Raw genomic sequence first — 15,072 nt, 5'->3', positions numbered from 1 at the left:
TCTTATTACAGACATGATACTTTTGTGCTTAACAATTTCTAGGATCCTTCAGGAGGAAATTTAATTTAAATGTAATTTAATTTAATTTAATTTAATAGTTAATACGAGTGTAAGATTTAAAGTTTTAGGGAAACAGAATTATTAGATAAACAATTTAGTATTTGATTTATTTCATTAAAATGTGTTTTTGTATGAGCTTCTTGTATATGTTATGAAAACTTTAGTTACAAATGTTGCAGGATTGAATTCTAGACTTATTTTCATACTATGAATGAAATCTGTGACATTATCTGAGATGATATCTTACCTTTGAGCCTTATGGGGGAAGCTTTTAGGGAAGATTTTTAAGAAATGGGATATTGAACAAAAAAAGTGCGTAATCATCTTTACCTTTGACTCATATATTATATGAAATAGAAATTTACTGAGCTGTGGTATTGCAAAGATAATATACTAGCATTGTTTATGGGTACTAAGACAGTTATTTTGTATCCAGTATTGAGCAATTCACATACTTTGGACATCTAATTTAAGCTGGTTCTTATTTTCTTCCACTTTTAGATGTTGCTGTTCAGCTTCCTGACAAGAAATCCATAATTATGTATTTAACATCTTTGTTTGAGGTGCTACCTCAGCAAGTCACTATAGATGCCATCCGTGAGGTAGAGACACTTCCAAGGAAATATAAGAAAGAATGTGAAGAAGGAGAAATTAACATTCAGGTACAGGTAAATTTTTATTAATGTGTTTGACTTGCCATATTTGTTTTCTCTTAGGTACTAGATAAAAACACTTTCAGAGCAGTTTTTTTCTTGACTGAGAACGTCTTGGTTTCTCAGCATCAGAAGTTCAGTTTATCAGTTGGCATGCTGTCACACATCACATGCATGTAATGGAGAACCATAACTTTACTGATTTTACTTTTTAAGAAGGAAAATATATTATTTCATACAGCAAGGCTAGAGTTAGAGTCTAGGATTGTGATCATGCTTCTGCATAACATGCTTAAGGACCTATGTTTTTCTATCATCTGGTCATCTTTTATCACTCTTGTCCTGTACTGAAGGTGGTTTTTCTCATGTCAGCTTAGTTCTAAGTACTAAATTTTTTTGCCATTAAAAAATGGATTTGTACCATTATATTCTCACAAGGGTCATCAAAATGTAAGCTTTTCCCTTTCTTTTAGGAGGAATAATTGATAATATGTTACTTGGTGAGTTTTTCACTTAAGGGCTGACAGTGGTTTTATTCATCAGTATATCAATGAGGATCTTTTTTTTTCAGGAGCTATAAAGTCATGAAATTTTCTTCCTGAATTATCCTGCCTTGAAGCAATCCATATTTTACCTTATTCTGTTTTAGTCTAACCAGTTCTCATAATTCATTAAATGAGAGAATCTTAACAGTGGGATGAGACCTTAAAAGTCATTTGGTCTAACATTTATCAACCAAACCATCAAAAGATACACATGGATTTCAAAGTGATAAGAAATACATTTTAGAGAGGCAGAAAGCATGGGCTTTGAAGCTTAAATTTCATCCCTGTTACTTCTTGTTTTGGGTTGGTTACTTACCCTCTCATCCTCAGTTTTATTGCAAAATCTGGGTTAAACCACCCACTTTATAAAGTTAATAAGTTTGAAGTATCTAAAATGATACTAAAATGATAATAAGCACTCTATAAACAGCAGATATTATTATAATTTTTCCTTCTCATTTTGTTTAGGTATTATCATTCATTTTTATTCAACAAGATTTTTTTTCAAATGTTAGTGATAATGATAATGGTCTTGAATTGGCATAGCATTTTTTTTTCCTCTCCAAGGTTCAAAGGACTTATTATTTCAGGTTTTCTTTGGGTAGTAGGTACCACTTCTTTTATTTTCTCCATTTCAAAAAACTATGATTTACAGAAAAAGAAAAAGCTTAGAGGAAAAGAAGGCAAGAGATAGGGCCAGATTGTGAACCAAGGGCTCTTTTTAGTAGTTTTGAGGATCAAGTGATATTGAGGAAAAGCCCTAATGTTTTATCATTGAATGTTTGCTGAGAAGCATTTGTCTCTAGTAGTGTAGTTATTATGCTGCATTAATGACGCATCCTTTTCAGTGGCTCAAATAATCTTCGGAGTTTGCCTTTTGGTTTTAGAATCATTTCTTCATTGGATCGGTGTTCCTTTTGTTAGAAAGATGGAATATTCTACTTCTTATAGTGAAGGCTATTCTCTTTTAAAAAGGAGGGAGATTTCATTTGCCTTTCATGGTGTGTAGATAAAATAATCACTTCTGTTTAGGGCTCGGGGTGACATGATAAGAATTGCAGAAGCCATTTGCTGTTTGATTAAGAGCAAGTGTATTGGGACTTCCCTGGTGGTGCAGTGGGTGGGAATCTGCCAGCCAATGCAGGGGATGCGGGTTCGAGCCCTGGTCCGGGAAGATCCCACATGCCGCAGAGCAGCTAAGCCCTGCGTGCCACCACTACTGAGCCTGCGCTTTGGAGCCCACGAGCCACAACTACTGAGCCCGCATGCCACAACTACTGAAGCCTGTGCGCCTGGGGCCTGTGCTCTGCACCAAGGGAGGCCACCGTAATGAGAAGCCTGCGCACCGCAACTAAAGAAGGCCCGCATGCAGCAACGAAGACCCAACACAGCCAAAAATAAATAAATAATAAATTTATTTAAAAAAAAAAGAGCAGGTGTATTAATATTAACCTTTTCATTAATGCTTTCATTAATGCCTTAGAGGTTGAATTAGGTTAATTGGAGAGATAAAACGTGGTCAAGTTGTAATCATCTACTGTTTTGACATATCTTGCCATCCTCTACTTTCATGAGAACACTAATAGCCAGACTTCCTCTGCTCTTTCTACAAACATGTGCTGTAGAGCATTAGGTGGTCAGCAAATAATTCCTGAATTTCTCTTTAGATTAATCTCTCAGTTGAAAGTCTCCTCTTGTATGTGAATGAATACCCTCTGAACACCTGCATTTAGATAATGCCTTCCACTTCCGACCTCATAGATCCTAGTGCCTGTCTGAATGACCTTTGGCTGGTCACTAACTTTCCTAGTTCTCAGATATCCTCATTAGAACATCGAGGTTTGATACTAAATGACCTCCAGGATTATTGTGGTTTTCCAGTTTTGGGGTTTTAGGTCCAGAACTTAACTCATTTTCCCTTCTCTGTCTTTGGCACCATCTCTCTCCTAATCATCCATCATTTCATCTGTGGGCTCCCTGATTCATTGTTTTTAACTGCTGCATGTTGTTTACCGGCTCCATTTGGATTCTTCCTCCAGAATATCTTTGGTGTGTGTTTTCTTTCTGTTCCAGCCCTCATACTAATTAAACACCCCATCTCCTCTTGTGGTTTACAAGGCCCAGCCCACCGCCCCAACTCATCTCAGGCCACGGCACGCCAATCGTGGTGGACTTCTTCCTCTCCTTCCCCAAGATTCTTGTACGTGTGGGTTGCTCTCTGTGAAACGCTTCTCCACCCACTGTTTGCATGGCAAGCTTCCCATCTTTCCTCAATTTCAATGGAACTTTTTCAGAGACGACTTCCCTGATTAACCTAATTGAAATCCAACCCTACACACACACACACACACACACACACACACACACAGTCACACACTCACTCTGTTTCTTGCTGTCACAGTATTTTTGTAAACTATGTTAAGAATTTTAAATTGTATCTTAATAGCATTGAGAAAGCAGTGAAAGATTTTAAGCCGGGAAGTCTTATGATGTGATTACATTTTCCAAACATCATTCTGGCTGCTCTTTGAGAAGTGGGTGATGGAGGTAGCAGTCTGGGTAGCAGCGGGGAAGCAAAGACACTGGTAGCAGGCTGTTGCAGTGCTGAGGACAAACAGTTGTTGTGAAGATGGAAAGGCCTGGATGGATCTGAGATGAATTTTGAAGGTAGGAATGGCTTATACGTACGTATTAAATGTGGGCGGTAAAAGCTGGAGACCAAGGCCGGCTCCCTGATTTTTAGCTGGAGGGGTTAAGTGCATGGAGGAGGCATTTACTGAAATGGGAAACGTGAAGAGGTTTGGGGGAAAAAAAGCAGGGGTTTAAATACTGACAAAGTTTGATATGCCTATGAGACATTGAAGTGGAGATGTTAAGGAAGTAGGACATAGGAGTTTGGAGTTTGGGGCCAGAAATATAAAGGTAAATGTTTGCAGGATGTAGATGGTTCTTTAAATCCAATGGGAATGGATGAAGCCATGCAGGCGGAGGACATAGAAGGAAAAAGGGCTCTGCACTTAATTTTGAGGAGCTTCATTACTTACGTGTTGGCAAATGCTGTTGAACTAGGAGGAAAACCAAGGTGGTGTTATTGAAGCAGGGAAAGGAGAGCTTCAAGAGGGCGGGGACTGGTCAGATGTAGGGAATGCCACCGAGAGCTTAAGGAACATAAGGTGACTGGACCTCCGGGTTTGCTTGGAACAGTTGTGGTTTATGTGTGTTGTTCTAGTACTGTTGATTATCAAAAATGTTCTTTTTTTTTGCTAATTACATGGTCATCCTAAAGCTGATGCTAGAAAAGTGGATTTGTCAATGAGAAGGTTATTGGTAACACTGGCAAAAGCTCTTCCAGGTGTGTGGTGGGGACCAGTGCCTAATCAGCATGAAAGGGAGTGTTAACAAATGTAGCTGTTAAATACATGAGCATTTCTTGTATTGTTCTCTATATGTTTGTGTGTGTTTGAGATAGTACATAAAAACTGTGGATGAGAGGTGATAAAATGGAGACAGGCTGTAGGCAAATTTTAAAGAATTTTTGCTCTGGAAGGGAACAAATGAATGAGAGAGGTGGTAGGTTTGGTTATATGATTCTAAAGTACATAAGAAAATACTCCACTGCCTAGAAGGAGCTTGGAATAACTTATTCCGCGGGCTCTTCAGAAAAAAAGACCAGCTAGTAAACTAGAGGGCAGCTGCCTCAAAAAAATATCATCAGTACGACAGCCTGTATGGGTGGCTGTCTTTCAGTGTCTAAAATGCAGTTCAGTAAAAGCAATTTAACTAGGGTCAAAGCAGGATTCTAATCTCTGTCTCTTTAAATGACATCCATCCTTCAAGGCCCAGCAGGTTCCAGATCCTCTATGAAACTTTCCTATTTTAGCCCTTGGCGAATGCAAATAGCATTCCTTGTTGGACCCATGGAATTTATAACTTTGTTAATAGCCTTTTTATTTCTGTTGAGAAGTGATTCATGTGGGTTATTTGTCTCTTCCCAGCTATATTAGGATGTCCCTGAGTGCAGAATCCATGAGTGATGCAGCTTTTGTACGCTTTGCCATCCTAGCATTAATAAATGCGTTCTATTTCATGGCATGGCTCACCTAGCTCCTGAGAATCGGGTGGATCCCTAAGACACAGTGGTGCCTACCTTAGTTCCTGCATCCAGTGTGTCTTTGTTGAACACCTTCTGGTCTTCACAACGCTTGTGAGTTTTCTTGGCTTTGTTTTTATAGAGCTCAGCGCCAGAGGAGGAGCAAGAGGGTCCCCGAGCTGAAACCCCCAGCACTGTCACCGAGGTTGACATGGATCTGGACAGCTATCAGATAGCACTGGAGGAAGTGCTGACCTGGTTGCTTTCTGCCGAGGACGCTTTCCAGGAGCAGGATGACATTTCCGATGATGTTGAAGAAGTCAAAGACCAGTTTGCAACCCACGAAGTAAATAATCTATAGCTGATGAGCAGGATATATGTGCCATGGTGCCTGTGTCTTAATCAGGGGCTGTACCCTGATGTTTGTTGTTTACTGAATTCTGCTCCACAGAAAGGTCATGGCATATTTTAAGACTTGTGATATTTAAATAGGGCTTTGTTACAGAATTGGTGTGGGTGATTTAACTGTGCACTGGAATTAGATTTCGGATTTTAATCTTACCGTAATTTGTAGATTCTGTGAAGCCACTGACAAAAATCAGTGCATAGTACTGCTCGTTTCTGAAGTGTACCATTATAGTTAAACACAAAATGGCTAATGAATACACCAAATCTTTAGATTTGACTGTTCCCCAGGAAGTGATTATTTTTATTTATTGTATGATTAAGAAAACTCATATCCACTATTCCTGTGTAATTTTATATATTGAAAATTTCCTACTATTTCAGGGATATAGTGCAGTGTAGTGATTGGATTATGTGAAGAATTCTTTTGATTAAGTAGTTTCTTGGTGTTGATATATTAATTGGCAGGTCTGATTTGCTGTTTTGGTTTGAAAATAATAGAAATGGTCATTTTCTTTAAGCACTTTCTCTTGGGTGAGCGTGGTGCTTTATTTATTATATCTTCTCATAATTCCATGTTCACGACCTAACAGCAGCATAATCAGCATTTACTTAAAAATAGCTGGTGTTATCACATGTAACGTCCTCTTTGATCTATTCTTTTTCCTTCAGGCAGCTGCTGATTCCCTATAATCAGAGCTTAAAAAATTGGATCAAAGTCTTATTTATTTGCACTCTACATGGTTACTTTTTCTCACAGCATTAATATTTAGACATTAACAATTTATTAAGATTTTTCTTCTTCACTGAGCAGCCCACAAATCATAATGATGTACCTTCTCAGGCTTTTATGATGGAGCTGACGGCGCACCAGAGCAGTGTTGGCAATGTCCTGCAGGCAGGAAACCAGCTGATAACACAAGGAACTCTGTCAGATGAAGAGGAGTTTGAGATTCAGGAACAAATGACCCTGCTGAATGCCAGATGGGAGGCACTAAGGGTGGCAAGTATGGACAGACAGTCCCGGTGAGTGGAAGCTCAGAAAGGAACACTATCCCGTAGACTGCGTTGCCCAGTTTAGCACCAGTAAAAGTCTGCATGTCTGTGAGAACAAGATAACCAGAGAACTTGCCTTGTAAAATTTTGACTCTTTTCTTTATGTAGTGTTGCTGGAATTTTGTATGATCTTTATGTCCCCTTTGATATGTTAACCAAATGCAAAGGTAAAAGTTGCAATACAGAAGTTAGCAAAGACATTTAATATGGACTTTGCAGTATTAAAATTGGCTAACCATTAATTCTCATGTGAAGACAGGACTATGTTATATTTATCCCCAATTCTATTTTGTAACTTTTTTTTTTAACATCTTTATTGGAGTATAATTGCTTTACAATGGTGTGTTAGTTTCTGCTTTATAACAAAGTGAATCAGCTATACGTGTACATATATCCCCATATCCTCTCCCTCTTGCATCTCCCTCTCACCCTCCCTATCCCACCCCTCTAGGTGGACACAAACCACCAAGCTGATCTCCCTGTGCTATGCGGCTGCTTCCCACTAGCTATCTATTTTACATTTGGTAGTGTATATAAGTCCATGCCACTCTCTCACTTCGTCCCATGTTACATTTTTTTAAGTATTTCTTTCCCCATGGTTCATTTTGTTTCGTGTATTGTGTGTTAAGGAGCAAACTGCATTCCATGGCAATTTCCACCTATTTAATAGGCAGGAATTCCTGATTGAAGAAACAATGATTCTGATACAAATAGAGGGTGCTGTTATTTGCATTCTTTGACTGCATTTAATTGACTCCATTTAGGAAATAATTTTTTTTTTTTTTTTGGCTGGTTTCTGTATTTAAAGACCAAATGCTACTTTAAATGGTTAGACAAGAATGTGTTCCCTGCCCCATTTCTTTGCTGCCTGGAGTGTGCATTTGCTGTTGCAAAGGGAAGAAGGAGTGGGAATAATGCTGTGTTCCCCTCGGACAGGCTGCACGATGTGCTCATGGAACTGCAGAGGAAGCAGCTACAGCAGCTCTCCGCCTGGCTAACACTCACAGAAGAACGCATTCAGAAGATGGAAACTTGCCCCCTAGATGATGACTTAAAATCCCTACAAAAGCTGCTAGAAGATCATAAAGTAAATCTGGCTCATATTTCTTTTACACCTTATCAAATGTGAAAAAGCAGCCCTCAGCATCCTCAGGAGCCGATGGCCTCTATCATTAGTGCAGAGATGGGACACTTGCTCAGTGTGCTCTTTTATTCAGCAGCCTGTAGGGTAGGGTGCACGGGAATGTGACTTTTCTGAGCCAGGGATGAAAGCACAGGCAAAATTTTATGTGGCTATGTGTAGTTTTCTTCCGAAAGTACATAGTGTTCATAAGATTCTCAGGGCTTTTTTTTTTTTTTGGACCTACGAGTGGTTAAGAACCCTAGGGTGTCGCATGAATGCAGTGTGTGGGGAAATAAGGAAACCCTCAGATTGATCTGTACCTAATCCTTTCAGGAAGGCTATTGCTTCTTCTCCTAGGTAAGGATTCAAAATTTGGTGGGAGATTTAATTTGGTCACAAATGTAAGAGATAACTTTTCATAGTCAAGGAAAGGTAGAGTAAAATAGCCTCTCTGCGAACTGAAGAATTTTATTTTTCAATGAAATATCTAGATAACTGAAATAAAGCTTTAGGGATAGATTAAACACAAAAACTCAAGGCATCTGATGACACTATTGGTAGTATTTGAATAAATTACCTATATACGTATGTGTTGTGACCTACAATGCTCTTCCCATGGAAGAAGTGGGAAGAGAAGTTGTCTGTATCCCCCTAATTGCTTTCCTGGGTAGCAAATCAGAACAGCTTCTGACTGTCAAATAGCATTTGACTTATCTGTCACTTTATACCATGTTGCACTAGATAAAATAATCTCTGACTATGTGTATTTAAGTTTGGGACTTTATTGACTTAATGATTCTATATTCTTAATTCCTACTATAGGCGCTCAACCTGTTTATGGGACACCTTTTTTCTTTTTCTTTTGGCCACAACTTGGAATAAAAATAATAAAAGTGATGACATCCCATTCGCAATCTGTTATGACATTGCATTTTCAAACTGCTTTGGTTCATAATGAAATGTAAAGATGTATAATGGGTTTGTTTCATTAGTAGAACACTTAGGCTAATGATTGGAGATTTGAACACCATGCCTCATTAAGTGTCCTTAATTACTATTGACAACCCAGTGGATTTTAAATAGATAAATGGGAAAGAGTAGACATAATGGTTTATCTTAATTTTTTCTCTAGAGTTTGCAAAATGATCTTGAGGCTGAACAGGTGAAGGTCAATTCCCTAACTCACATGGTGGTGATTGTTGATGAAAACAGTGGCGAGAGTGCTACAGCTATTCTGGAAGATCAGTTACAGGTAAGGACCCTGTAAAGTAGGATTGTCCCAAGGGACCTGTGGTCTGAGCCCCAGTTGCACATTGCCCCTCTTCTTCCTGTTTGGTCTCACTGTTTATTTAGAATCGTAGAACAATCTTCTTTAGGTTGTACTTCCCAGTTGGGATTCCACAGCATGGGGGTTTACAGGAGAACCTAGGTATCATTGCTTTACTTCAGCCCTTGGGGAATGGTTGGGGCCGCTTGTGGTCCACAGCTTCTTTGGGCATATGAAGAAGATGTGGAAGCGTAAGAACTGATCTCAACAAGTGGTCCACAGACTTCTTGCTCAGAATCACTTGACGAATTTGTTAAGATGCATATTTCTGGGCTCTACGCAGACCTAAGTCCCTGGGAGTGGGCCCAGTGAATACATAAAAAAAATGTAAAGTTTGAGAATTTCAGCCGTGTGGGATTTAATATCCCAGTTTCTTTGGTAGATCAATGTGTGCATGTCAACACCAGTTTTGGGAACCTTGCTTCTTTTTGCTCAGTGACTATAGTGTATCTTTATAAGTCTTTATAAAGAGAGTTTTTGGTTGACAGTTAACCCTTGAAAACTTGGGGTTAGGGGCACTGACCTCTCAAGTGGTTGAAAATCCAAGTATAACTTTTTACTTCCCCAAAACTTAACTACCAATAGCCTATTGTTGACTGGAGGCGTTACTGGTAACAAACAGTCCATTAGGACATATTGGGCTGGCCAAAAAGTTCGTTCAGTTTTAAGGAAAAATAAAAGACACACTTTTCATTTTCACCAAGAACTTTATTGAATAACATATTTATTAACCGAACGAACTTTTCGGCCAACCCAATATTTTGTGTTATATGCATATCTACAGATATTTTATGCATTTATGAATACCTAACTTTTTCTTAATTTTTTCAGTATCCCTAGGTTATGTGCTTCGTCTTTATTTCAAATTGTCACAAATCTCCAAAATTTTTTCCAATGTATTTATTGAAAAAAATCCAAGTATGAGTGGACCCGCAGCTCAAACCCCTGTTGTTCAAGGGTATTTTACTTAAACAATACTTGGATTATCTGATATAATGTTGCCAGTTGATGATTTTCAGTAACTTTCAGACTATAAATTATCATATGAAATTCTTTTTCTTTTGTATCATTTAAAATTAGCCAGTGATTTTGAGCCTTTGGTGCGGTAGTATTTAGTTATTACAGTAATCTGAGAGGTAGGCATTCATGTCTTGCCTATTTAATAGTGAGGAAATTCAGAGGTTTAAGTAGGCAATAAGTTTTCATGCTGAGACAACAGACCTGTCTTCTGGCTCTGCGTTCTCTACCCTTTGAGCTATGCAAAGCTTACTCTGGTATTAAATATTGAAATAAGATAATATTAATTAAATAATTATTGCTCCCAAGCAAGTAATGAAGAAATAAAAATTACAATTTGTTAATCATTATTTATAAAGCGGTAATAAAATAATTTTTGGGGAAGTCATCATGAAGAATGATTTTTTTAAATTAATCAAATTTATTTATTTAGTTTTGCTAATACTTGTAATATTCTGTTGCTAAGTTTTGTGGAATTTTTTATGGATCATGCAATGTAAACAGAACAAATCAATTAAGTATTTTTTTCACAGAAATTCATTCAAAACATAGTTTTTATAAATTAAAAATTTTGTTTCATAATTTTGGTACTACAGATGAAAATTGTCTTGGCATGTAAAAGGTGGTTAAGAAACAATTGACGCACTGAATTTTGTCTTAAAGATAGCCTGAAAAAAATGGAAGCACCGAAAATAAATGTTTGCTTTATTTCGAAGGTATATGTGAAACTGTCAAATTCTCATATAAAAACCACAATAAAACGGAAAAGAGCAGGAATTTGGGGTCAAAAGTTACAGGATGGAGTTCTAGTTGTGCCACTTTCTAGCTATGTAGTGTGAGATAATTAAATTCTATGGAAATTAGTTTTTCTCATCTATAAATTTGTAGGATTCATCTGTATTATTTACAGCAACTTTCATAAAAATATTTTTCATAAATCGCTACTCCGTAAAAGAGAACGATGGATGCCAAGAATTTCTTTAAGGATTGTGTTAATTATCTCGTAAGGCTTTGTTGACAAAGGATGGTTTCTTCCTTTTCTAGAAACTCGGTGAACGTTGGACAGCCGTCTGCCGATGGACTGAAGAACGTTGGAACAGGTTACAGGAAATCAACATTCTGTGGCAGGAATTACTGGAAGAACAGGTATGAAGCTGTTATCCATAATGGGCGAAATAAGTGGTGAAAAATAAACCCATCGTTAATTATGGCATTAGAATAAAGTCTAGTTTATTTTTCCTCAAAAGGAAAATTTACAAATAATTATTTATTATGTTAAAAGTCAGCTTTGTGTCCATTTTATCATGCAGTTTATTCATAGAGATTGCATTATATATTAGCTCCATTGTAATAATAATTTGACTTTGTTCATTACTGAGAATGTTAGTATTTAGATATGCTACTTTCAGGATTTGCATGACAATTTTTACTGCATTTGTGTTGGGTAATGTATTTGAACTTGTATCCATACAGCCTAGCATATGGTTTGTGCTCAGTACATAATGGTAAATGAATCCATTCAATACTTTGTGAACTTTAAACCACAAGAATTTTTTGTGATTTTTAATCAGGATAACTACTGAAATTAATAAGAAAATATTATTTAGTAACACCATTGATTGAACACTTAGTTAATTTTTTTTTCACTAAGGATTAACATAGAAAATGAACCTTTGATGTAAAGCTGCCACTTTAAGTTTTCAGTCTGAGTGGTGGCCCTTTGCCCATCTTCATCCTTCCAGAAAAGCAACCGTCAAAACAGAATACAAATAAGCAAGACTTTTCTTCAAAATGCCAAAGAGTTGTGGTGTAGAAAATAAGCAGATACTCTGTTCCCACATCTCAGTGTCCATTGAGAGTCTTTTAAATGCATTTCATTTCCATCCACAAAAAGCGACTATATTCTTTTCACGGAATAAAAACAGATGTATGATGTTTTGTGATTTACTAAATATGGTGGCAGAGAGAACATCTTAAAAAGCAGGTTGCAAAATTTGTCCCAGTGAAGTTGTAAGTTACTGCCACCTGCCCCCAAGACCAGAATTGTCCTATTAAGAATCTCATAATGGACCTGATTCTGATTTCTGAAATATTTACATTTCCCTTTACAAAGATTTAAATTTACTTAGTCCCTTTAATTCAGGCCAATGAGTCATGTAGAATAATTAAAATTTTACTTCATTAATGATTGTGGGAGACATTGATTGCTAGGTAACCATTGTGTTACTCCTCTAAGTAAAATAATTTAAAATTTGGAAAGAATCAAAATTTGGTAATTAAAAATATTTAAAAATAGAGAGTGGCTGGGATTTTGGCCATTTATTACCTTAGGGTTAAAAATGACCTTTGAATGGCCTTCTGTTAGTGATATGGAAGGAGAAATCGTGTTAAAATGTAGAACTGAAGCCAACATTGGTACTTAATTGATAATTTGCTGTTAAAGAGAATGAGACCAATCAACTGTGTCTGAATTAGAAAATCTTTCAAGGGATTATTGTTCACTCAGTTGCAGAGGCTTTAAGATAGAAATGGGCTCTGAGAATTAGTTCAAAATTTCTGCAGCATAAGCCAAGTGTGGCAAGCAAGGTATTCTGTGATTGACTTTAACCTACCTTTCCAAACTTAACTTTCCCTCCGTCCTTCCATGTACCCAGTGCTCAAATCCTGAATTCCCAGTTTGTAGCCCATTCCTAGACTGTCAAGGCCACGAGAGTAGTGCTGGTTCTTTTTCACTTCTCTTTTCCCAGTGCATGGTGCATCATAGGTTGCTTATGGATTTTGTTGTATTGTTTTCATGTTTTTGGAAGAGCGAACTGGTTTTCTAGCCTCTGTGTTTTCAAGTGTGGCATCTTCCTCGGAATGCCTTTTTACCCATCTCTTTATTTTTAAGTTCTCCCCACCTGTTACCAACCCTTTCGAGTCCGACTCCTACAAGGGCCCTCTTGCCCAGTGATGCTCGAGCCAATAGAATGAAACCTAGTTTGGTTCAGAAACAAAGGAAAGTTTTATTCTTTTTTTTTTTTTTTTTAATTTTATTTATTTTTGGCTGCGTTGGGTCTTCGTTGATGCATGCAGGCTTTCTCTAGTTGCGGCGAGCGGGGGCTACTCTTCGTTGCGTTGCACGGGCTTCTCACTGTTGCGGTGCACGGGCTTCTCATTGCAGTGGCTTCTCTTGTTGCGGAGCACGGGCTCTAGAACGCAGCCTCAGTAGTTGTGGCACACGGGCTTAGCTGCTCCGCGGCATGTGGGGTCTTCCCGGACCAGGGCTCGAACCCGTGTCCCCTGCATTGGCAGGCGGATTCTTAACCACTGTGCCACCAGGGAAGTCCGAAAGTTTTATTCTTTGAGGAAAGAATGGAGAGGAGTGAGCTTGCGCTCTGGAGTCCATGCTCTCCCCAACAATCATCGGCGGGGCTGCTTTAGAGGGTTCTTCTTGGCAGGGAGGGGGTGGAGTTCTCGCGGGTCTGGTGCAAGTGTGTTGCTCATGGCTCCAGATTATACAGTGCTGGGTGCAGCCTCTCTGCACATGGCCTGCTGCTGTCATCTTCGACTGAGGTGTCATGCACAGCACTTCTGCACACCGGCTGCCGAGCTGAGATGTTGGGCATGGTGGGTCTCCTCTGGGAACCAGTCCACCTTGTTAGGTGCAAAGACTCTGCACACGGCCCCCTATAGGCAAGTGAAACTAGACTTAGCACAAAAGAGGAGGTTAGAACTTATCACCTAGATTCCACCTTATTTTTCCCGGTATCCCAGTGGGCTTTGCCAGTGACATATCCATCTAGGACCATGAAGTCACCTATAAACTCCCTCCCCCTCCCCACTGTTTCAAAACTGTAAGCAATCTCTTTGTGGTGTCTGCACTTTCTAACTGGTGGCACAGTTATTTTTGTGCGTTATCTTATCACTCTTACTACATTGAGGACAGGATCCATATTTGTCTTGTATTTTCTAATCTTTGTCCTTTTTTGGTGGAATATAAAGGCAGAGAATGGTTGTTAAATAAACTGATAAATAAAACAACTAGAGAAAGAGTTGATTCCAAACACAGAACCAAGAATTTCCCCCCTCAACTCTATAGAAAAAGGTTTCTGTGGTAAATACTACATTTTGGGAAAAATTATCCCAATGCAGCCATTTTTGTTGTTTTTACTCCTCCTTCGTGTTTATCTCCCTACTTTACTAAATATCTTCTGCCTAAAAGACATGCATCACTGGCCAGTGAAGTTTAAAGATCTTTATATTGACTTTGGACTATCCTCAAACTTTGTCCTCTAGTCATAATTGCTGTCAAATCTGGAGCATTAGTGTGGTTGTCCTGCAAGATGCATGGAAAAACCATGGGCTTCGGGGTGTGGGTCTTTGATCCGGCTCTGCAGTTAACAAGCCAAGAGATCTTGGACATATAATTTGGCTTCTCTCTCTTTCTTCCCTAAAATGAGGGGCTGAGACAAGAAAATCTCTGACCTTCCCTCTGCATCTAGAGAGTTATAAAGTGATTCTTTTGGAGACCTGGATAGTTGGATTTAGCCTTTTAGACCCACCTACTTCCCTGAGAATTAGGTTTAGTTATCCAGGAGTGGGGCTAATTTCAGGTCGATCTGTTGCAAATCTGAGAAGGGTAATATCTTAAAGAAAGATGCCTTCCTGGGTCATTTATGCCTCAGGCTTAGGTGTTTGAAGTCCTTCTTATCCCAGATGTGGATAAGCCTCTAGTAACATAAAAATTGGAGATTCTGGAACTTGATTGAATTGAATTACCAAATGATTCCCTAAATATATTTCTAACTTTGATT

At 38.4% G+C, this 15,072-nt stretch overlaps 1 protein-coding gene across 10 annotated transcripts in view; it reads left to right on the top strand.

The window, feature by feature from the left end:
• The window catches only part of UTRN (utrophin), a 499,657-nt gene that overhangs the window by 125,587 nt on the left and 358,998 nt on the right, over positions 1-15,072 (top strand). For 6 of the 10 annotated variants that reach the window (XM_082405402.1, XM_082405400.1, XM_082405405.1 and 3 more), the window contains 6 exons: positions 562-728; positions 5,491-5,694; positions 6,598-6,779; positions 7,746-7,896; positions 9,065-9,184; positions 11,321-11,422. In XM_082405402.1, the coding sequence (XP_082261528.1) occupies positions 562-728; positions 5,491-5,694; positions 6,598-6,779; positions 7,746-7,896; positions 9,065-9,184; positions 11,321-11,422 (926 nt within the window). The remainder of the gene's footprint in view (positions 1-561; positions 729-5,490; positions 5,695-6,597; positions 6,780-7,745; positions 7,897-9,064; positions 9,185-11,320; positions 11,423-15,072) is intronic. The other 4 variants (XM_082405408.1, XM_082405407.1, XM_082405409.1 and 1 more) reach the window with 1 other exon arrangement.

Source organism: Balaenoptera borealis (genome assembly GCF_965194805.1).
Source record: "Balaenoptera borealis genome assembly, chromosome: 9".
Lineage (NCBI taxonomy): Eukaryota > Metazoa > Chordata > Mammalia > Artiodactyla > Balaenopteridae > Balaenoptera > Balaenoptera borealis.
This window is presented reverse-complemented; position numbering and strand designations above follow the sequence as displayed.